The sequence below is a fragment of the Meles meles genome, chromosome 16 (genome assembly GCF_922984935.1).
Source record: "Meles meles chromosome 16, mMelMel3.1 paternal haplotype, whole genome shotgun sequence".
NCBI classification, from domain to species: Eukaryota; Metazoa; Chordata; class Mammalia; order Carnivora; family Mustelidae; genus Meles; species Meles meles.
In genome coordinates, this window is record NC_060081.1 from 12,693,116 (window position 1) to 12,718,320 (window position 25,205).

Genomic DNA, 25,205 nt, shown 5'->3' on the forward strand with positions numbered 1-25,205 from the left:
GCCAACCAGGTGCCCTTAAAAAACATCTTTTAAATAATCAGTGAGTCAAAAAAGAAATCACAAGGAAATTAGAAATATCTTGAAATGAATGAAAATAAATACACAACATATCAAAACTTATGGTTTGGGGCTCTGGGCTCAGTGTGGGTTCTCTCTCTCTCTCTCCCTCTCTGCCCCTTCCTCTGCTTTCTGTCTCTCAAATAAATAAATAAATTTTTTAAAAGATTTTATTTATTTATTTGACAGAGAAAGAGAGACAGATCACAGGTAGGCAGGGAGGCAGACAGAGAGAGGAGGAAGCAGGCTCTCCGAGGAGCAGAGGGCCAGACGTGGGGCTCGATCCCAGGACCCTGGGATCATGACCTGAGCCGAAGGCAGAGGCTTTAATGCACTGAGCCACCCAGGCGCCCCAATAAATAACTTTTTAAAAGAATAAAAATAAGGGGCACCCGGGTGGCTCATCCATTAAGTGCTTGTCTTTGACTCAGGTGATGATCTTCAGGTCCGGTGATGAAGCCCCGCCCCAGGCTTCCTGCTCATTGGGGAATCTGCTTCTCCTTCTTCCTCTGCTCCTCCCCTCTGCTCATGTATGCTCGCTCTCTCTCTCTCTAACAAAAATCTTTAAAAAGTAATAAAAATTTAAAAAAAGCATCCAACAATGAAAAGCCCAGGACCAAATGGCTTCACTGGTGAATTCTAAACTTTTAAAGAAAAATGGATGCTATTCCTTCTTAAACTCTTCAAAAAATTAGAAGAGAATGGAACACTCTCTCATGTAATCCCTGACCAAAGTATTACCCTGATTCCATACTCAGGAAAAAAAACAACAAAACTACAGAACAATATCCTTTATCAACATGCATGCAAAAGTCCTCAGCAAAATGTAAGCAAACAATCCAGCAGCTTCTAAAATGGATTACACCAAGTAGGACGTTTACCTACCTGTGAATTAGTTCACATACAAAAATCAGCCAATGTATTACAAAATATTGGTAGAATTAAATGACAAAACCACATGATCACCTCAACAAGTTCAGGAAAAAGCATTTAATAAACCCCAGTCCCTTTCATGATAGATATAATCAACCCAGTAGGAACAGTAGGGAATTCCTCACCTGTTAAAGGGTATCTACAAAACCCCCAGTTGACATTGTATTTAATGGCAAAAGACAGAAGATTTCCTTCTAAGATCAGGAACAAGACAAAGATGTCCTTTCTCACTATTTCTGTTTAACATTGTACTAGAGGTTCTAGCCAGGGCAATTAGGGAAGAAAAACAAATAAAAAGTACTCATGTAGAAATGGAAGACATAAAAATACCTCTTTCTTTTTTCTAAAGATTTTTATTTATTGAGATAGAATGAGAGAGAGAGAAAGAGAGAGAGCCCAAGTGAGCACGCACAAGCACGGGGAGCAGCAGGCAGAGGGAGAAGCAGACGCCCTGCAGAGCAGGGAGCCAGCTGTGGGGCTCCATCCCAGGACCCTGGAATCATGACCTGAGCTGAAGGCAGCCACTCAACCCACTGAGCCACCCAGGCACCCCAAAAATACCTCTTTCACAAATGACATAGTCTTGTATATGGAAAACTCTTAAGAGTTCTAAAAAGAAAAAAAAATCTACTAGAACTAATAAACAAGTTCAACAAGTTTGCATGATACAAGGTCAATTAAAAATCAGTTGTCTGGGACACCTAGGGGGCTCAGTTGGTTAAGCCGCTGCCTTTGGCTCAGGTCATGATCCCAACATCTTGGGATCAAGTCCCACATCGGGCTCCTTGCTGGGCGGGGAGCCTGCTTCTCTCTCTGCCTCTGCCTGCCACTCTGCCTGCTTCTGCGCTCTCTCTCTCTCTTCTGACAAATAAATAAATAAAATCTTTAAAAATAAAACTTTAAAAAAATCAGTTGTCTTCTGTAAAATAGCAATGAACAACTGAAATTAAGAAAACAGTTCCATTTAGAATAGCATCAAAAAGAATAAAATGAATAAGTTTAACTAAAGAAATGTAAACTTGTAGACAGAAAAGTACACATTTCTTTTTAAGATTTTATTTATTTGACAGAGAGAGAGAGATCCCAAGTAGGCGGAGAGGCAGGCAGGCGGAGAGGCAGGCAGAGAGAGAGAGAGAGAGAGAAATCGGAGGAACCAGGCTCCTCACTGAGCAAAGAGCCCGATGCAGGTCTCGATCCCAGGACCCTGGGATCATGACCTGGGCCAAAGGCAGAGGCTTTAACCCACTGAGCCACCCAGGCGCCCCAAAAGTACACATTTTTTTAAAGGAGTTAAAGGAGATCCAAGTAAATGGAAAGATACCCCATTTCATCAATTGGGCAAAATATTTGTCCACCCAAAAACTTGCATGCAAATGTTTATAGCAGCACAATTCATAACAGCCAAAGGTGGAAACAATCCAAATGTCCATCAACTAAATTTAGAAACAAAATGTGGTATACACATTTAGCATATAAAAATATTATCTGGTAAAAAAGGAGTGAAGAACTGATATATGCTTCAATGTGGATAAACCTTGACAACATTATGCTAATTGAAAGAAACTAGTCACAAAGACAACATATTATATAATTGAATTTTAAAAAAGATTTTATTTATTTACTTACCAGAGACAGAAAATACAGGCAGGGAAGCAGCAGGCAGAGGGAGATGGGCGGGGAGCCTGATGCAGGGCTCCATCCCAGGACCCTGAGATCATGACCCGGGCCAAAGGCAGATGCTTAACTGACTCAGCCATCCAGGCGTCCCATATAATTCAATTTATATGAAATGTCCAGAGTATGCAAATTCATAAACACATAAACAACAGAAAGTTGGCTAGTGGTTGCTAAGGGATGAGAGGGGGAATTGAGAGTGACTGCTAACATATATGGGGTCTCTTGTTAGGGTGATGTAATTGTCCTATAATTAAATGATGGGGGTGGCTGACTAACATTGTGGATATACGAAAAAAAAAAAGAAAAAAATCACTGATTTAAATTAAATCCTCTGGAGAGCATAGATATTTTTGTTGAGGCAGACAATCCACCTGGTTAGATTCAAACCACAACTTTCAACTCCCCTTCTGTGGTCTGTGATTCCAAAGTCAGTTCACCTCCCAGAGCATGGATGGGGCTATTCAAGTTCTGGCCCAGTGTGTGCCACCTAGTGGCCAGTTGAGGACTGCGGTCTGGCCTTCGCTGTCTTGAACAGGACCAGGTCTGTGCAGGAGCCGCTCAGAAAGCAGCCCCCGAGTTCATAAACAACATTGTGGGGTCACTTCCTTACGCAGCTCTCTCGGCAATTTCCCCGTTACTTTTGTTTCCTGAAGCTTCTAGTTTTCAGTCTTCTGATCAGAAAACTGAGGCTTGACCTATGCAGTTCTGCCATGCACTCTGCCTCTGGGGCGAAGCCGCAGGACAGAGTTGGAACTAAAGCAACACAGTGTTCATGCTCTTGGGACTACAGCTGCCCCAGACGAAGTTTTTCCCCTTCAGAGTTTTGGCTCCTGGGTCCCAAGTAAACGGGAATTCTCACAGGTTCTTTTCACAGGCTATTCTGTTGGACTGGAAAGCCCCCTGCCCCGTTCTCCCTCTGCAAAGCTCTTTGCCTTGTCTTTCAGACCCCAGTTCAGCCATCACCCCCTTGGGGAAGTCTTTCCCAAAGAAGACCTGGAAGTCTTGTGACAATAGTCACAAGAGATAAGTCTATTTAAATGGACCATTCTCCCTCTGAGCAATCTGTGTATCCTACTCCTATTTTTTTTTTTTTTTAAAGATTTTATTTATTTATTTGACAGACAGAGATCACAAGTAGGCAGAGAGGTAGGCAGAGAGACAGGAGGAAGCAGGCTCCCCGTCAAGCAGAGAGCCCGATGCGGGGCTCGATCCCAGGACCCTGGGATCATGACCTGAGCCGAAGGCAGGGGCTTTAACCCACTGAGCCACCCAGGCACCCCAGCCTATTTCTAATGTCGGTTCTTTCTGCACGATGTTTGAGGCATTTTTTATGACTCCTGGTACACTGTGAGCGTTTCAAGGCTGAAACATTTATTGCTGCTTCACTGGTATGTAGTGCAGTGGCTGACAAAAGTTTACGTTTGGAAAAAAAAAAAAAGTTTACGTTTGGGGCGCCTGGGTGGCTCAGTGGGTTAAAACCTCTGCCTTCGGCTCAGGTCATGATCTCAGGGTCCTGGGATAGAGCCCCACATTGGACTCTCCGCTCAGTGGGGAGCCTGCTTCCTCCTCTCTCCCTGCTTGCCTCTCTGCCTACTTGTGATCTCTGTCAAATAAATAAAATCTTAAAAAAAAAAGTTTACGTTTATTAAATCTTTCTTGAATTTGTTTACTTTTCGTTTACACTCTCCGCACTTCTAATCTGCGTCCTTTTATCTGGCATTGGAAACTCATTAAGCTCATTAGACTTGTGTATGAACTAAGTAGATGATGAGCAAGGGCCTAGGGGATTTGAACATATGAACATTAGTGCATGGACTTTAATAACCTTTGGTCTCTTTAAGGCTCTTGTTTCCTTTGCCTGTATTCTGGTAGAAGTTGCCGAAAAACTTGGTTCCAGATAGTTTAGGACTCATCGTCGCACACAAAATTAGAAAGTCCTAGCTGTCCTCTGAAGAATCTACAATTTGAAAGAGGGAAATAGCCATTTGTAACATTTTCCAAAATAGAGAATAATGTGTAAGAATGATACCTCCTGATTAAATGTGGGACTTGGGGGATTAACTAGAAAGCAGTATGAATAATTTTCAAAATGTTGCTATGTTGACTCCCAATATAATCCCTCTTATGGGGTTTAACATGGTGCTAAAGATAGATGGCAAACAAATATCCTTTTAGCAAGCTGCTCATGCTTGTCTCTAATATTTTGGGGACTGATCTTCTTGGGCTGTATAAACACATCTTAGATTTCTAGGAGGGAATACAAGCCCAGTCTCCTGCTGGTACAATTTTAGATTTAAGAAGCCATTCTGGGGGCACCTGGGTGGCTCAGCGGGTTAGGGCCTCTGCCTTTGGCTCAGGTCATGATATCAGGGTCCTGGGATCTAGTCCTGCATCGGGCTCTCTGCTCAGCCGGGAGCCCACTTCCCCCTCCCTGCCTCTGCCTGCCTCTCTGCCTACTTGTGATCTCTCTGTCAAATAAATAAATAAAATCTTAAATAAAAAAAAGAAGCCATTCTGACCTATGCACCGGTTAGTGACAATCATCAAGTGGGTATCTCCTACTTGATCTTGTGGCGTCAAAAATTCTAATATGACAATAGGATTGGAAAGTAAAAAAGGAAATCCCAAGGTTTTAGAAGGGAGAAGAAATTACATTTTTCCTTCCCAAACACTGAGGTCTCCCCAGGGGAGAAGTCGAGTCAGGTAAGGCAATCACCCCACTCGTACAGTCCCCTGTTGACCTGGTGATTCTAGAAGGTGAGGGGTGAATCCGAGGCACTGAACTCATGATCCGCCCAGTAAGATCTTAAGGTTTGGGGGATCACAGTACAGCTTAGAGAGCAGACCTGGAACAGAGCTTTACTCTCAACTCTGCTAAGTTAGAATTTGTGAGAATTTATGTAGGAGTCGCTTTAAAAAGCTCACCAGTGCTCCACGGAGAAGGAAAATTTGCCAACAACAAAGAGTTAACAATAGTGCAGACACATATTTACCCCTTTAATAAAGCACATTAAAAAAATAAAGTTAGCATTTGCATTACCGTAGCATATTAATAATGGCAAACTGGAAAGCACTACCTGAACTGAATAAATTCTCCCTTCTTCCCTGCCAAAAAACTCCAAACAAAACACTTAAGAACCATTTTAATAACATTTTCAAGATTATTTTAGGGTTACAGAGAGTGAGCTAGCAGCGGGCACTCACCCCTGGCCTCTTCCCCTGCCTGGCTGACCAGTGATCCCCGCCAAGATGCGGCTCTTCTAGGAGCCTTCCCTCCCCCTCTGCTGCTGTGATCTGGCAAAACTCTTTGCTTACCCTCGCAACACTTCCTACGTGGTGCTGTAATTCCTCAACTCTCCTACTTCGAGGAGGAAATCAAAGCTCTGCACCTGCCCCAGGGAGGAAAAGGAGTCCGAGACTCAAATCAGACACCCAGAATCTCTGTGTTCAAGGAGGATGGAGGGAAAGGACAGGATGGTGCAAGGGAAGAGGAATGCCCCTCAAAGGCATCATTTAGTGCCCCAGGGCTGGATGAGGGACATATGAAGATATGCCAATATACATATATAAGGAGACAGAAGAGATCTTTGTTAAGAAGTGAAAATATTATGGTGAATCGTGAGAAGACTCCACTACTATTCTGAACGGTTCTGGGATTTGGCTTACACACAGCAACCAGGTCCTTTTCTTTTATTCATACACACGAATATTTCTACTTTATATTCAAGAACACTTTAATTTTCTCTCTCTTGCACACCCCCCCCCCCCTCAAGTAACAGAGTAGAAACATTCATACATTTGGAATCCCAGGGATATTTGGGTTCAGATTCTGGATATGGCACTTTTAAGCTGTGCAACCTCAAAGGACCTACTTGATGTCAGTATGCTCTGCTCCTCTGCTGTCATGTGGAAAGAACTGTAAGTAACTCATATAATTTTAAGGATTAAATAAGATAGTATTTCTGGAAACCGCCTTGTGAACTTTATATAGAGAATGTTTAATTTGATATTCTTACATGGATGGAGGTATGACTATTTAAATTGTGTTCCAAAACACTACATATAGTAAAAATTTAAAATGACTCTAAAGAAAAACTTTTTAAAAAACTGATATATAATAGACAATATTCTATATCTGCTGTATATGATTCAATATCTGTAATACTTATGAAATGATTCCAGTAAGTCTAGTTATCCATCACCATACATAATTACAGAATTTTTTATTCTCATAAGAACTATTAAGATCTACTCTTAGCAACTTTCGGGTATACAATATAGTAACAATAGTCACCATACTATTTAGTACACCGCTGTGACTTTATAACTGCAAGTCTGTACCTTTTGATCACCTTCACCCATTTCACCTGCCCCAACACCCAACTTCTGGCAATCACCAATCTTGTTCTCTGTATTGATGAGTTTTTTTTTTTTTTTAAGATTCCATATGTAAGTGAGTGCATATACTTGTTTTTCTGATTTATTTCATTTAGTGTAAAGCCCTCACGTTCCATCCATGTTGTTGCAAATGGCAAGATTTCCTTTTTTATGGCTGAATAATATTCCTGTGTGTGTGTGTGTGTGTGTGTGTGTGTGTGTGTGTATGCACACCACAATTTCTTTATTTATTCATCTGTGGATGGACACTAAGGTTGTTTCCAAAACAGTTTTCTTTTTTAAAAAGATTTAATGTTTAAAAAAAGATCTATTTATTTTAGAGAGAGAGAGGGCACGAAAGAGAGTCGGGGGAGGGCAGAGGGAGAGAATCTTCAAGCCGACTCCTCACTGAGTGCAGAGTCTGACGCGGGGCTTGATCCCATGAGCCATACGATCATGACCTGAGCTGAAATCAAGAGTTGGATGTTTAACCAACTGAGCAACCCAGGTGCCCCTTAAACACTTTATTTTTTTGGGTGCCTGGGTGGCTTGGATGGTTGAGCGTTTGCCTTTGGCTCAGGTCACGATCTCCAGGTCCTGGGATCTAGCCCCGCATTGGGCTCCCAGCTCAGCAGGGAGTCTGCTTCTCCCTCTCCCTCTGCTTCGCCCCCTGTTTGTGCTTTGTCTTGCTCTCAAATGAATAAATTTTAAAAATCCTTTTTAAAAAAGATTTTATTTTTTAAAGTAATCTCTACACTCAACATGGGGCTCGAACTCACAACCCCGAGATTAAAGTTGCACACTCCACCAACTGAGCTAGCCAGGCACCCCACCAAAACAGTTTTCTTAAGCATTAGTCCTATCTTCTCATAGTTCCATGTCTCAAAGTTACTCAAATGAAACAATGCACAATAGGATTATTCTTAACAATTATGAACATTTATTAAGCACCAAGAGTATACTGCAATGGTTGCTATGCAAAAACATAATTAAGAGCATAGTGTCGTTGCCATCAAGCTTACAATCTAAAATGAAATACAAGAATGCTACAAGTCTACCTCAAAATTTCCTTAACTTAGAAATGGCTATTTTGGCAAGTAAATGAGGCAAAATGGCCTATCATTTTAGGTATAATGTTAATAAGGCTTTGAACATGATCCAAAGAACATTTTGCTTGTACCTACCAGACATTTCCTCAATTATATTAGGCTTGGTAAGAAAAAGAACACGTAGAAATTGGGTAAGAACAATAAATTATTTCAAATTGCCTTCTAGGACTTTAAACAGAGAAAGGCTTACTAGCTTGAGTTTTTCCACTGCCAGGGAAAATCCCATGAACAATACTATGAACTCAACCAAGCCTGTCTTCTATTCCACTTGCAACTTTCGACTTCTTCCTTTCCCACAGGTAAAGGCTCCAATGATGCCCCTATCAGGGAAGAAATCTAGACAAAATATCCTGAAGTTGTAGAGGGTTACCAAATCGAACTTTCAGGAAATATTAATTCCTATTTTAAAAGAGGAGTGAGCAGAGACAGTAGTGGGACATCTGGCTGCAGGAGAGGCCGGGCTCTGAAGGCTGTGTAAACAAAGGCAGCTGAGCTCAGTTCATGCATCTTCGAAGTGATTTAAGAGTATGGGTAAATGGTTGCTTTTCTGTTCCTTATTTCTGGTGTAGGGGGATTTGACAATTTAGGATCAAGATCCCAAACTGCAAAGCCTGTACTATTTCGCCTATGTCCATAGGATAATATTTAACAAATACTTCCAGAGTTTTCCTTGCTGGTCATGTATTAGCTGACAAAGGCACTCTGAAGGGATTTTGATTCTTACGGTCAAATGCAAAGGCTCTTAAATGTCTGAGTACATATAGTATTCAACTACATATTGATTTTTTCAATCACTGATAATTCTTTGAACTCTAAAAGAAGACTGAAAAGTAACTGGTAATAAGTTCCCTGAAAACGGAAATAGAATTTACTCTGTAAAGTGCATGCACAAACTTTAAAAAAAAATACATGCATACAAATATTTTAATGGCAGAGTGGCAGCATCCTGAGTTTTTTGTTGTTTTTTAATGGCAAAACAACATTTCAGCAATTTTTTTTTTAAAACAATAATTTCCTCCTTAAAAGTCCCTCTTGGGAACTTTCTTTTAAATGCTAACACAGCAGCAGCAACATTTAAAAAATGTTCACAAAATTCGCTTTGCATACAAGTTTATCGAGAAAGAATGGTCCAGAAATTTCAGGATAAACTTTCTAAGAACACTTTCTATAAAGTAGAATAATCCATTACTTTTGACCTAAAATTGACATTTAAACATCCTCCTTCCAATTTAAAAGTGTCATTTTTTACCTCCTCCTTATATTAAATAAAATCCAATCGCAACATTTGAAATGAAAAACTGAAACACCTACCAATATCATCCTTTTAACAAGATGAGAAAAACTAATTTCAACGTGTTTCCCAAAAAAAGGAGAGAAAAACAGAAAATCAAGTATCACATAGATGTGGCAGAGGAATTTGGGTTTACAAATTTCAGTCAATGCACTTATTTTTGGTATTGCATGAAACAGAATTCCTGAAGAACGCATTTTCTAAGACAAGGCAAGTTTGATTATGTATAAAGCATACACATTAGCATGGTTATAAGGGCAGTAAGACCAATACATATACATTCACTTGTTTTAAGTCATACATTCCAAGCTACATAAAATTTAATTTTGGGTCCTATTCTAAGACTACATCTTTGACCTTAAGCTTAGAAGCAGAATTGCTGTAATATGTTAAAAAATACTTCATTTTTTCCCAATATTGTAAAGTATACTGAATTTTCAAATGCCTAGTATAAATTTTTTTGCACAAAATTTAAAAAGGCAAAGTATTAGCTAGCTATAACTACTGGGTTAAGTAATTGTACTAAGGAAGAAGTTCACAAGGAGAACAAAATATAAAACTAAGCATAATTATTGCATTTAAAAAAAAATGAAATCAAGTAGTTCTAAATGCACTTGTTTTTTGTCTTAGTAATATGTATATTTCATTTTATAGCTACTAGCTATTAGTCTGATAAACATACTCAGATTCTTTAAATTTGTTTTTCTTGGCTGGTTATTTTTCTTCCTTCTATCCTCCCCAACAGCAGTTGGAATGATTTTTCTTTCAAATACAAAGTAAAATAATGTTTCTATTTTTATCTGAGTCATATGAAAACTGATTCCTTACTTTCATTTTTAAAAGTTAAATTAATTTTTTTGGACCTTAATTAAAATCTAACATCTAAACCCTGTGTTTTTTTGCGGTTAAGTACAAGCTACATTTTGACAAATTGATAAGGGTTATTAACAAAAGCAAATCTTGATTTCATGTGTGTTTTAAATATGATTACACAAGCTTTTTTTCTTTTTTAATGAGAAGAAGGAGATGAAGAAAACCATTTGTACAGGCCCTCTTCACTCTCAACTATTTTGAGATACAGCTTTAAATAGTGTGGATCAAGTCAAGTAATGTTGGTAATCTCTTTTCTTTGCATAGAAGAGAACAAACAAATAAAGGAAGTTATTTCCTTCCTAAGGTCTCAGCTAGTTTCTTAAGTCTTTTCTTCAGCTCCAGTGGAAATTTCTCATAGCACTTCTTACAGACTGGCTTCATGTCAAACTCCACAAATTTATTCCTAAAGACAGTGACAATAATAAAAGAAATTAGGAGAAATGTATTTGACACAGATATATAAATAATGTGAGGTAATTCTACTGAAGTAAATGAAGACAATAAATGATGACACTGAAATTCACAGCAAAAAACTAATTCTGATCTCAACTTCTGTCATTGTGGTAGATGTAAAAATTGTCCTTATAAACATATCTTATACATCTATCTGTGTAACACAGAATGTACATTACATTTTAGTCTGTGCTACGAATACAGGAAATCTAATGTCAATATAATTTAGGTAAGTCAAGTCAATCACACATTAAAGTACCATGAGAACACTTTAAAGAACAGTTATTTAAAGCCCAGAGTTGTATTTCTAATTTGAACGACCTTCTCTTTGTTGAAAGCAAATTAATCTTCATTAATATTTTAAATTAGGTAGTTATGAGGTTTCATCTTTCCTTACATAAAATGGTTTGATTTCTACCTCCAACAATGACAAAAAATCATTTTCAAAGAAATCTTAAGTTGTAATGGGTTATTTTGGTTAGCTGTCTGACAGAAAGGTTGGCAGGGGAGATATGAGAAAGTTTTTAATCACCCTTAAGAAGCAGAAATGAAGCTGGTTGCCTGTGGTTCCATTTTGTGAATGGTCAGCTGTATGGAGAACTTAACTCTTTTTTTCTAAACCTAGAGCAATTCACATTATCAATCTATTTGTGACACAGTTCTGGAGAAACCATGTTTTTAGATAGCTTTCTAACTGTCTGTTACGCATTTGCAGTTGGTAATTACAAATAGCTTCTTACTGCTGGAATCTAGGGTGTTAAACTGTGAACTGAGGAGATACACAACCTTGTAACTTGTACAGTTTCCTAACTTGTTTTCAGGTGGCATTTCTGGAACAAGGCTAGTGGCACATTGTTACCTATGGCAAATGACGAAATCAGATAATACAATTTTAAAGAACAAAGGTAATACCAAAGTTAATTCCTAATCATATAGTTAATAAAATTTTATTTATATATTCTAATTTATATATATATATAAAATAAAATTTTATTCTCAAGCATTACATGGCAGTTATTCCCTAGCTGTTTTTCACAGAGATCTTAATGCTGACAGAAATTGAAATGATGTTATTTTTCCACTGACGGTTTGATTTAAATGGTACTCCTGCGTTACAGTTTTCTCCCAAAGACTGCTAGCATGAAAGCTATTAAAACGGCTATTTTTTGGTCGAAGGAAATAAATTATCACTGCTTCCAGAGATACTGTTAAGCAAACTTCAATGGTTTTAGTTTTGTATTTGAATTTTAATTCCTCTTTATGGAAGGAAACATGAAAACTGGAATAATAAATAACTTTTGGAGCTCAGAACACAATGGTAACCATGAAGAAACAATGGGACAATCATGCCAGTAATTCAACAGAATTTCAAACATTGAAATATTTCCCATAAAAATCAGGAATAAAGTAGGGTTGAAAACATCAAGAAAATGAATTCATAAGCAGCAGCAATGACCACTCTATGAAAGTGCATACAGACACCAAAGACAGTAGATCTCTTATTATATAGAGCAGAGGGTCTTTGCTTAGATACAAAGCATGCTGAAAGGATTTAATACAGAGCTTAGAACATGTGACACTTGGAATTTATCAAATAAATCATTTTGGGCAAAGAAACCAAAACCAGGATTTTAGAAGACTGTAGTCAGCAGAGAAAAATACTTAAAAATATTTTCTCAGTAACTACTAAATAGAGATTGGAATTCTTCCCTTTGTATCCATTTTTGGAAAAAATAAATCTATACCACATTGTGATATGAACAAAGAGATGAGGGAGTCTGCAGATTAAGGGAAATAAGTGAAGTACAAGCTGGTTTTAGGAGGGGATTTTAGTAATGTAAGCTTTAATAATTTTAATAATTAGGCAAAAAAACTGGCTCTACATGGGTCAAGTACTTGTATTTCAAGCTCTGACAGCTACAAATATATGCCAAAAGAAACGAAAAAGCAAAAGACTAAAATAGAATAAAACAAACTCTCAAGGACTAACCAAAGAAGAAAGTAGTGAAAAATGATGACAGAAGGGACAGAAAAGTTTACAAACAGACTGGCTTTTTCTTTTTCTGCTTGTCCTTATCCTTTGCTTCTCTCTCCCGTTTGGCAAGTCGCCTCTTAAATTCTTCTGGCATTTTTTCATAACAGTGTTTGCAGACTGGTTTTAGATCAATTTCAACAAACTTATCCCTTTGAACAGGACAAAGAAGGAATAGAAGAACATAAAACAATTAAAGGAAGGATGTTTACTTTTGGAAGGGACAGAAAGAATAAGGAATCAATTCTTTTTAAAAACTCCATTTTTAATAAAATGTTACCCCAATGTTTTCAGTCTTAAGATTCACACTGGACTAAACTGTAGACTTACTTGAGTGTTAATTTAGTGTTGCAGGTAGAACAGGCAAAACAGTTCACACACCAGGCCTTATTAAGAGCAGAGACCACTAGAGAAGGAAGAAAGAGATCAGGTCACACACATGGGTATGGAAAGTGGAGCTGACGTTTTCAATCTGACAGAGCTAAGGTGGCTTCCCTGACAGCTGGAAGAGGTTCTCAAGAGGTTTTATGGCAAAAGTATCACATGACTAAAAATCTCAGTGCCATTAACGTTCACCAAACCAATCAAATTAATTAATTAATTAATTAAAGGCTATTTTTTCACATTACTAGAAAAACCGAGCCCTTATGTCTTCCATGACTATAGGCTGGTTCACCACAGGGAAGATTAACAGTGGCTTTTTCAGTCTTTATTTATAGTTAAAATTTTTCTTCTTTGAGTGTCCTGTGAGACATATAAACGGTATGTACCATGTCTTCCCACCAAAGTTTGTCCTCTCACTACCGTGGATGCTGGGGTGTACATTTAACATACACCGCATCACTCAGATGCGCTTTTCTGGCACAGGGCCTGCCTGTGAGCACATTCGCTGCTACCCTTCTGTGCCTACTGCCACTGGCCCAACCAAGAAATAGGGACTAGGTAAGTAATTTTAAAAAATCCAGACATTAACTTATTTGCCTGTAGAAACTTACGAAAAGAAGCACGCTTCCCTTCCCTTCCCAGCTTCTCTCACCTGACAAATACCTCACATAGGAGGGAGTTAAGTTTTACTGTCTATGGCGCTGAAGATTGCTCTTCTGAACTACTCCTTTTGCAAACTGCATCATGGGCAGTGTATTGCAAAGTATTTCCCAAGTTGGGTTCTCTGATGAGAACCACAAAGCATGCTGAAAACAGGAATGTTTAAACTTTGCCAGGAAGTTTCTAGCAGAATTGTGCTAGCGACTATTAGCAAACACAGCTGCTTCCTTTCTGTCTCAGTTAATCAGCCCTGCCTAATTACTGCCATACAAGGCTGGTAAGCCGAGAAATGTCTACAGAAAACTGCCAGGTTTTAGCAACTGTAGGGTTAAATTGACTCTCGCTAACTACCATGGCAGATTGAGTTGTTCCTAATAAATACTGCTCTACAGCTTCCAAGTTATGTAATTCCAGGGGATGGAAATAGAAACAGATCTCAAGGTTGGCCATGAACGTTCCCACACTATCTACCATAACAACCCTGTGGCAATGCCCTAAAGTATTATCATAAAGGAGTAACAAATCCATTTCTTAGGATATTAGCATTTCTGCTATGGATTACTTGCAAAATATGCCAAAGGAAAAAAGTAACTGATGATAATCATATTACAAGCAATATAAGTCACTGAACTCTTTCAATTTTCACATTACCTAAGTGTTCTTGTGTCAAAACGATGGTATATAAAATTCCTACAGATACCTACCATCACCTTCTATAACACGGTTGCAGTGGAAACAAACATCACCAAATAGCTGAAAGTGAAAAAAAAAAAAAGTGAAAGTGAAAGTGGTAAAAATTCAAGATATGTTAGAACTAAGTTTTAGAACACCAAACAATTAATATAATTTCAGTTCTTTCTACCACTTAAAACAGACAGCTGACTACCTAGATCCAGAATTTACCATTCATTACCAGCGAAAATTAGTAAAGTACATGGACTATTTTTCCTTTTTACAGTGAAAATAAATTAATTTACTTTTCATTATTATCAAAAACAAAGAAAGGTTTCAGAAATGTTCCAGATTTGGGGGCACCTGGGTGGCTCAGTGGATTAAAGCCTCTGCCTTTGGCTCAGGTCATGATCCCAGGGTCCTGGGATCAAGCTCCGCATCGGGCTCTCTGCTCAGCAGGGAGCCTGCTCCTCCCTCTCTCTCTCTCTCTCTCTCTCTCTGCCTGCCTCTCTGCCTACTTGTGATCTCTGTCTCTCAAACAAATAAATAAAATCTTAAAAAAAAAAAAAAAGTTCCAGATTTAAGGAGGCTAAAGGAAAATGACAACCCTAGATAGGATCTAGTACTGGAGTGGAAAAAAATGGTACAAGGACATTACTAGTACAAGTGACAAAATTGGAATACATACACTAAAGTATGAAAGTATTATATCAATTCTGACTAACTATGATTATGCAAGAGTACTCCATAATCTTGGGAAATATAAATTGAAGTACTTAGGGGCAAAGGACCATGATGAACAAACATATCATCAAATGCTTCAGAAAAAATAGGGGCATATATATAAATACATACATTTGCATATAAAGATATGTGAATTTATTAAGTGTATGTTTTCACAGAAAGAAACACATGTAAATGATGGGAAGGTACATATTTTTTTTTTCAAAACCTTTTTTTAAATTTCAAAACCTTTTTTAAAAATTTTTATTTCAGGGGCACCTGGGTGGCTCAGTGGGTTAAGCCTCCGTCTTCGGCTCAGGTCATGATCTCAGGGTCCTGGGATCGAGCCCTGCATCGGGCTCTCTGCTCAGTGGGGAGCCTGCTTCCTCCTCTCTCTCTCTGCCTGCCTCTCTGCCTACTTGTGATCTCTCTCTCTGTCAAATAAGTAAATAAAATCTTTAAAAAAATATATATATAAATAAATACATTTTATTTCAAAACCTTTCTGTGAGTCTGAAATTATTTCCCAAATTAAGTTAAAAAGAGATCTCTATAGTCCAATGTACATTTTCCAAGAGATTTCCTTGTAGCTAAAATATTAAGCTCAAATTCATCTAAGTATCTGTAGTATTCAATGAGGACAATAAATACCTGGTTATAGTGGGTTTCACAATACGCCAGGCCCTTCCTTTCATAATGGCGATGTCCAAGAAATGGCTTTTCACACTTGGCACAAACAAAATGCTGAAAAAAATCGCTAGAGGTCATTTTTGACTTGCAGTAGTTTCTTTATTTAAAGAAGTAAAACTCCCAAAATTAAACTAGATACATGAAGTTTGAGGTCGTTATTTCATGTGGCCAGGGCTAACCCTCTGACACGTTCCGTCTTACTTCATTCAGGTGTCTTGAGCTTCTGAAAGGTTACTTTATGACACAGCCTATTTAAGCAACACGGAATGAGAACAGAGGTCACCATGTGGGTAGCATTTCCAGGGAGGGGCTGCTGCTGCATACGGACCATGACACTTCCAGCTTCAAGAAGGATTTGAGAACAAAAGAGCACATCCTGTATCATTACCAAGAGACCACAAAAGCAGTGTATATTCTATATTCTTAATTTTCTACAGAGTCATTTGTCTTGAAAATGTCCATATTTAATCTTTAGACTCTCTTTCTCCCAGCACATCTGAATGAAAAGTACTGGTTACCCTTCACAACTGACTCACCTCCACATGCCACTGCTTGCCCATGGCATTCACCACGCGCCCTTCGATGGGCCGCCGACAAGCTCCACAGATGGGGACCCCCATCTTATCATGGCATGGCAGGCAGTACAGCTCCCCTTTCAGCTCCCGGGCATCAGCAGTCAGCTCCTTCCTGTCCACAGAAAGACATGGCACTGAACACTACCGCCGAGAGAGAACAATCGGGCAACCAATGTGGCTAACACACTTTTTAGCAGGTTTTTGGAGATTTCACTGTAACAATCCCTGTAACCTTTTTTCCCCTCTTACTGTTGCTCACAGTATCCTAAATTAATAGGCTTGAAGGGGTTTCAGATTCCTATCAAAACATCAATATCATATCATAATGATAAAATATACAAATAAGTTACATCACACTGATCATATTTATCACGTCTTTTTCTGTTATCATATTACAATCCTTTTGTTTTCCTTAAAAAGCTAGAAGAGATTCATCACAATGCCTAGGACGGTGATGTTATCTTTCCAAAATAACTAAGGTCTAAATTTAAAGACTAGTTCCATTTACTAGCAAATTGTCACAAGCTATTACGAGTTATAGGTTAACAGAAAATAAACAGATGAAATGCCCAGAACTTTCCTCCCCCAAATGCTTTAGTTCAGTATTATTTCCAGTCTCCTGCATCAATAAATATTTAGCCAGAGGTGGCCCCAATTAGCCAAATGGATTGTTTACATTTCATCTGTTTTAAGTAATTCTTCAGAAGTGCTAATGACAAATGAACAGAGAAAAATTCCACAAAGTGGAACAGGCAAGAAAATGAGATAAGATACAAACTGATAATCACAAAAAAACGATGAGGTGGCTGTACTTAGAGCACAAAGCTGTTTTCTTGATCTTTAGCTTCTCTTACCTCTCCCACCCCACAATAATTTAGCATGTATGTTCACATTGATTAAAGTAACTTTTTCCATTAAAATTTTTTTAAAGATTTTATATATTTATTTGACAGACAGATCACAAGTAGGCAGAGAGGCAGGCAGAGAGAGAGAGTGGGGGAGGCAGGCTCCCTGCTGAGCAGAGAGCCCGATGTGGGGCTTGATCCCCATGACCTGAGCCGAAGGCAGAGGCTTTAACCCACTGAGCCACCCAATCCATTAAATTTTTATATAGCAAATTTAGAAAACTACAGTCTAATAATTTATCATGAGTTTCTGAAAGAAAAAAAAAAATCCCTTTAGAAGTAAATAAAGCAAAATTAAATAAATGTAGTTCAAGATACTTTAAGATAACACCCTAATTATGACAACTGTAAAAGTTAAATATGTATAAACAGAAGACTTTTTAAAGGTTTTTTTTTCCCTTTTCTTTTTCTTTTGATCCTGTATTGAAAAATCAGTGATCAAAAACAGTTTTGGGGACAACTGAGAATATTTTACTATTGACTGAATATTTAGAGGTATGTACAAATGTACATATGTACGCACATACACACACATGGGGTGAGTGTGTGCTGTACACACTCAAAAGTGGCAAAATGTCAAGTGATGAAATTCTACGATGGGTATTTTTTTTTATTATTCTCTTGACTTCTTACAGGTTTTAAATTTTCTAGGTTACATGTTGGAGAAAAGCAATCTGGTATGCTGAGTGACAGAAATACAGAAAAATGTGATCTTTTATTTCCACTATCTGTGCAATCAAAAGGGAGGGGATGGCAATACCCGCAGTTGGCACAGTTGAAATGGTCTGGATGGTACGGGTCATTCTTGAATATCAGCGGCTGCTCATCGATGATGGCATGGCACTTCTGGCAGATGTATTTTCCGAGGCCTCTGGCTTTCTCACGATTATGACAGGGACGACATAGATGTCTAAATAGAGCCGAAAACTGTTTTAGAAACTTTAATTGAAAATCTGAGGTTCTTTCTAGTAATTAGAAATATGCTCCTCATATGTCTGAAAAGAAGGTAAAGAAATCATTTTTTAAAAAATCATTCCTGGCTTACCAGAGCAGAATCAAGCCACTACTTTTTTTTTTTTTTAAAGACTTTATTTATTTGACAGACAGAGATCACAAGTAGGCAGAGGCAGGCAGAGAGAGAGGAAGGGAAGCAGGATCCCTGCTGAGCAGAGAGCGGATGCGGGGCTCGACCCCAGGACCCTGGGATCATGACCTGAGCCGAAGGCAGAGGCTTTGACCCACTGAGCCATCCAGGTGCCCCAAGCCACTACTTTTTACATGAAAACTGATTTATTCCAACCCAGGTAACCCAAGTGATCTTTAAGAAACTCCAGCTGGAATACCGATTCCCCTTCTGTTGGCCCAGGGCCACATACAGTCTAAGATCCTCTTCTAACAAATACCAGATGAACCAACACACTGCAGTCTTGAGTCCCCTGAACCTTCAGCTCAGTGCCCTCAACAACTGCCTCGTCAGGGAAAACAGGCATGACCTTGTAGCAGTTCCTTCTCCACCCACACCTGACAAGGATGGAACACTCCTACCTCCCAGCATTCTTGACAAAGCCAATATCTGCCAGAACTTCCTGGCAGAGGTCACAGCGGAAGCACTCAGGATGCCAGCTGTTATTCATGGCTTTGATCACTCGGCCAATGATGAATTCACCTGTGGGAAAGTAACACACAAAGGATGTCCAGTGTGCATCCTACTGGCGGAAAGTAGCAAGGCAAAAGACACGAAGAAAAAATGTTTAAATCGTTCTTCACAACTAGGGACTTTCTATATATGTGTTGACCACAGTGAGCACACATGAGGAAGAAACTCTTGTTTCATCTGAGTCCTTGGTTTTGATTCTGTAGTTATATTTTCAGGTTGTCTTATCACATCTCTGATCGTGGTTTTCCTTTTCCCAATGACATACTGGGCTCTCCTGAAGGCCTTTTGTTTATTTCTGGTCATCGCTGACACAGAAAACCTAAATCCACAGCACATTTTCTTGAAACCTATATTTAATTTCTTCTTTCACTAAACTTTAGAACGTTCCACTCAGTTTTTCCAATCTCTGGAGACTTTCTAGTAGAAGCATTAGCAACCAGTGAGGTGGTTAAAATGCAAGCAAGTGAACACTTGTGTAACACACAGCAACCCTTAAGCATCTGAGCACCAGTGTCTTCCCTGCCTCTCTCCTGGCAACCCCCAAAGTGAGCAGGTAAAGGATGAATTAACAGGGAATAAGAACATCCAAAAGGTCATCTGTAAAAGTCTCAATTGGTCTTCAAACAACTTTACAGTGGATCTCCTTAAAAATCATTTCTCTGGGTTTTGATACTCTTCAAGCTTGTTATATGTTAATAAGGGAAAGGACTAATAAGTTACCTGGATGCTATTTTTAATGAGCACCAAACACCATTTTCACCACTGGCATAATTTTGAGACTCACTTTTTACTTTGCCATTCAGCAGTAAGACTTACCACACTGATGACAGCAAGGAGCAAAGAGCATCTGAAAGTCATGTTCACAGTACTTCCTTCCTTCAAACTGAAAAAGAAAGTACCATCAACTTGTACAGATGAAACAATCACAGGATGAATATAATTATTCCATGGAGACATATAGGAAAGATGTTTTTGAGCTAAGAGCTCTGCCCTAAGAATTTATAATTCTACTAAGATTTTTAAAAGCAGATGTACTTTTTTACCCTCCCTAAAGATCCATACAACTGAAGTGAGACCTGGTACAATGGCTCCAGAGTACAAGTGACCTCCCTCTACCAATGCTAAGTCTTCTCTGGCTTGCAGACTCATATTTTTTTTTTTTATATTTTATTTATTTATTTGACAGAGAGAGGTCACAGTAGGCAGAGAGGCAGGCAGAGAGAGAGGGAGAAACAGGCTCCCCACTGAGCAGAGAGCCCGATGCGGGGCTCGATCCCAGGACCCTGAGATTATGACCTGAGCCGAAGGCAGAGGCTTAAACCACTGAGCCACCCAGGCGCCCCTTGCAGACTCATCTTAAAGAGTGTAACGAGAGCTGCAGATCCCTCTCTCCAGAATACAAGCATATACACACAAACCCTGTCCCACTTTTTTTCAGGTTGATATCTGAAATGTTGTACCATAAGCTTAAATATTTCCAAAGAGTAGATACTCAAGTATATTTCAGATTGACACATTTCAAAATGAGGCCAAGACCCATATAAAAAAAAAACAACCATATTCTATTTTAACAGTTGGAAAAATTTGTATCCTCCACTTTTCTCCTTGAACTATTTCCATTTCATCCCCCAAAGTTTTATTCTGGTGTGGTATTTTTTCCCCTAAACTCTATACTAAACAGATCACCCTACCATACTTCTCGGCAACTAAAATGTGTATAACGAAACTTTAAAATTTGTTTTATTTTCTGAACCCATAAGGCTCTAAAACATTCTTTTTCTTCCGGATTAAATTATCATTACAATGATTACTAACACATAAATGGTCAAAACATGAGTATGTGAAAATGTTAAATTTTACTTTCCACTATTTGTTTACTTGAAAAGCCCATCTTAATGAGATGAGCAGGGCTCCTCTTCCCCTCACAAATATTTCATGTATCCATGTGACTTACATTGGAAGAGTCAGGGTTTACTAATTTCTATTTTGGGGGCTGCTTTTACCCTCTTCACATAAGTCATGAGAATTATGTCTCCCTTTGAATCTTTGAGCTCCTTGCAAGTTATATATTAAATGTATTACATACTGTTTGACTATCAAAATCCATTTTTATTTATTTTTAAAGATTTATTTATTTGTCAGGGGTTGGGGGGGAGATAGCACAAGCAGCAGGAGTGGCAGGCAGTGGGAGAAGCAGGATCCCTAAGGAAGGAGCCTGACTCAGGACGGATCCCAGGACCCTGGGATCATGACCTGAGCCAAAGGCAGACGCCTAGTAACTGAGCCACCCAAGCACCCCTCAACATCCATTTTTTTAAAAAAGATTTTATTATTTAAAGATTTTATTTATTTATGTTCTATAAATATATAGATAGATTTATATATTTATAGATCTTATCCCACTTCTCTATTTATCTATGTTCTCTATAGATGTGGGTTAAGATGGTTATAGATAAATATAGAACCCAAAACTGGTTTAAAATACCATTAGCCTGTAGGAAGTATTAATGCTCCAGACAGTGTTAAAACAGAATGTCTAAGAACCCCGGTTGTTGCCACCTGCAAGGAACAGGGATTGTTCAGTATGAGGGAGGATGAACTCTAACCAAAAATAGCTCTGTTTTGAACTGTTCTAAGTTTTGAGTTCTGTGAAGATTCTCTTTGCGTGGGGGGTAAGAGGAGGTAGGGAGAAATTCTGCTGCTTTAAAGAGAGCTCAGAATTAGAAACTGGGCTGACAGTCTCATTTCAGGGCAAGTGCAAATGTTAACGATCTTCACTTGGTGATTTGTACTGGTTTATCATAAATTGCTTTGAAGTGAGTGGGTCAGCAGATAAGCACCTCCTCTAGTTGGATGGTTTCCTCCCAAACAGACCTCCCTTCTCAGAGTTCAGCCTTCCTGAGTAATTATGATTCTGTATAAAAGGAAATGAGTGAAGAAATCTCTTTGTAAACTCTCTTTCCACTAAATCACTCATCATAAATTGGTCTTTCCTGTTATGCATTCTGTGATAGGGAGAAAAGGACACATTCGGGAATTTCAAACTAAAGAGAAAGAAAGAAACCTGAAGTATTAACAAAGAACCTATCCCCTAAACGTGTACTATACCAAACTGAAAAAGGCTGCACACCATGAATAGCCTTGGTTCAATGTGACTCGTCATGTTTCTGGAATTACAGCTCTCTTTAACTGTCAGTTCCATTTTACTTTCAGAAGTATCTTCTTAGGGGAAATATTAAGATCATCCTTTTACTGGAGATGTTCCAAGATATCACAAACTTAGATTTACAAACCATTACAGTGGCTATCTACAGTCGGTAATGTTAGGGCCTCTGGTTTGAATAGGTATCCCCCCCAGCCCCAAATGACATTTAAAGCCTTCTCATGCCACCAATGACTTGGTCATTTTACAAATATTTCTTCATGTGTACTGGAAGATGACCGGAGATCCCAGTAACTCATGAAAACCAGCACTGATGGGAGCAGATTTCCCTTCGAAGCTAACTACAATACCAAATTCAAAGATCACTAATCATATATTCATACATTTATCTAACCTCTCTAAATCTTCCTGATCTGAATATGATGAAAAGTACCATGGAAGCCATCTCCAAATTCTACCCAAATCACTGAAAAAACTGTATTCACTCCTAGGACTAGGGCATAGTGTGGCCTACACAGTCTGCCACATACTGCATTTGTAAGCTTTCCATAAATATTTCCTGAATGACTGAAAACGGAGTGATGGCCATATACAAGAGAGCATTATCTCTCCGAATGTTAAAACATCAGTCCTAGGAAACCATTTCAGTTTTGGTGAGAATCAGGGCATCCTTGTGCAGATGAGCAGGTGTGAGATAAAATCCTGATCTGACCACATCCCTGCTGGTTAACTGTAGGCAAGGCCTCTGAGCCTCATCAGGGCGACACGGAAGTTAGGAATGAAAATACATAATTCGGAGGGCTCATGTGAGAATCAAAGGTATGAAGAACAACAACAAGAACAATTTGTAAAACACCTAGTACAGTGCCTGGCTCATAACAGAGGTTTAGTTATTTTGGAAATAAAAATACTAATGTAACTCAAAATTAGCAATTACAGGGCATTTATTCACACATGAAGTACCACATTCCAGGCAAAGTGAAGGACTGTGAAGTAGTAAGACGAACTAGGTAACCTTACCCTTGAGAGACTCACATGAAACCAGAAACAGCACCTCAACGTTTGGTGGTGCCGGTGGTGGAGAGCAACACCACCATGATTGTTTGTGTGTTCCCTTTTATTAATACCCTGATCACTACCTTCTAAGACAGACAAAATTAAAAGATAAATCATTGTTAGAATCATACATATTTAAAAGGTGTTTAAAATTAAAATGCAGAAGTAGGATATCAGTTTGCGGAAGCAGTTCTAATCACCACACAGACAGTGCATCTTGCCTTTTGCTAACTGAGGATGATACTTTCATTATGAGTGATGACTATCCAAGAATGGTATACTTATATTTCCTCATGCCAATGTAAGCCAGAAAATATAGGCTTTCTTAAGGGTCTTTTTAAAGTTAAATCTGTCTGGAGATTCTTTTTTTTTTTTTAAAGATTTATTTATTCGACAGACAGAGACCACAAGTAGGCAGAGAGGCAGGCAGAGAGAGAGAGAGAGAGAGGAGGAAGCAGGCTCCCAGCCAAGCAGAGAGTCCGATGCGGGGCTCGATCCGGAGACCCTGGGATCATGACCTGAGCTGAAGGCAGAGGCTTTAACCTGCTGAGCCACCCAGGTGCCCCTGGAGATACTTTCTAATTAAATTTATCATCTAAGAATTAACTCTAAGTGCAGTCAAATTCTTAGAGAAAAAGGATTTTGTTTTATGAGGGTATTGCCTAAACAACCTGGGGAACATGCCCACTTGGAATGGACTTGCTATTATCATAGTGAAGCTCATGACCTATTCAAAGGGATGCCCTCATTCAGTGTAGTGGTTCTCAACAGAGGGTGATTTACTTTGAAAGATTTTCTTTATTTGTCTAAGAGAGAGAGAGAGCACGTGCACAAGCAGGGGGAGCAGCAGGCAGAGGTAGAAGCGGGATCCCCACTAAGGAGCCCGACGTGGGACACTATCCCAGGACCCTGGGATCATGACCTGAGCCAAAGGCAGATCCTTAACCTTCGGGGTCACCCAGGCGTCCCTCAACCGGGGTGATCTAGCTCCCCAAGGGACATCTGGCAATGTATGGAGATACTTTTGGTTGTCACAACTGGGGATCTAGAGGGCAGAGTGGCAGAAATAATACTGAACAGCCTACGATGCACAGGAGAGCCCCAAAACAAAGAATTACTGAGTTCAAAATGTCAACAGTGCTGGGGCGCCTGGGTGGCTCAGTGAGTTAAAGCCTCTGCCTTCAACTCAGGTCATGATCCCAGGGTCCTGGGATCGAGGCCCGCATCTGGCTCTCTGCTCAGCAAGGAGCCTGCTTCCACGTCTCTCTCTCTCTGTCTGCCTCTCTGCCTACTTGTGATCTCTGCCTGTCAAATAAATAAATAAAAAATCTTTAAAAAAAATGTCAACAGTGCTGAGGATAAGGAACCCTGGTTTAGTGTGTGCAAACTTTACTTATATGAGCAGTATCCACTGGAAAGTGGTACTAGAGAGTGAACTAATTTACTCGGTACGGTAGATGCTACCTTGGTTCAAACTGCCCATGAGACATGTGTGATCATCCCTTGTTAGAGAAAACTGAGATTCAAAAATATTAAATAACTCACACTGAAGTCAGTAGAACTGGGATTCAATCCAAGGCTGTCAGACCCTAAAATCTGTGCTGCTGCTGCTTCTGTATCCACCACCTCTCTTTGGCAGACCAATAGAGAATGTAACCTAGAATTCTTTAATTATCTTGTGGGTTTCTGTAAGAACTTAAAAATCATGTTTGAAAGATTGCCTGGCTTCTCTGCCAACATACAATTTGAACCTCACTTGAGAATTGGGTATCTGAACACAGATGGAGGTAATTCTACTGAATGTGGAACAATGACATTAAAGCCTTGAACTACTGGGTTCCCTTTGGACCATGTACCAATAAAGTGACTCCACGCTCTGTTTCCATTGCACAAATCTGCGAAAAATACTGAGGTCCTG

The 25,205-nt window shown here is 39.0% G+C and overlaps 1 protein-coding gene across 8 annotated transcripts in view; it reads right to left on the minus strand.

The window, feature by feature from the left end:
• Positions 1-7,836: 7,836 nt before the first annotated feature.
• The window catches only part of LIMS1 (LIM zinc finger domain containing 1), a 138,105-nt gene continuing 120,736 nt past the window's right edge, over positions 7,837-25,205 (minus strand). For 5 of the 8 annotated variants that reach the window (XM_045981262.1, XM_045981266.1, XM_045981267.1 and 2 more), the window contains 8 exons: positions 19,885-19,951; positions 18,957-19,077; positions 18,172-18,321; positions 16,468-16,618; positions 15,893-15,985; positions 14,551-14,599; positions 13,133-13,208; positions 7,839-10,720 (listed from right to left, as the gene is read on the minus strand). In XM_045981262.1, the coding sequence (XP_045837218.1) occupies positions 10,606-10,720; positions 13,133-13,208; positions 14,551-14,599; positions 15,893-15,985; positions 16,468-16,618; positions 18,172-18,321; positions 18,957-19,077; positions 19,885-19,951 (822 nt within the window). In that variant the 3' untranslated portion in view covers positions 7,839-10,605. Of the gene's footprint in view, positions 10,721-12,193; positions 12,955-13,132; positions 13,209-14,550; positions 14,600-15,892; positions 15,986-16,467; positions 16,619-18,171; positions 18,322-18,956; positions 19,078-19,884; positions 19,952-25,205 lie in introns of those variants that run through there. The other 3 variants (XM_045981260.1, XM_045981261.1, XM_045981268.1) reach the window with 3 other exon arrangements.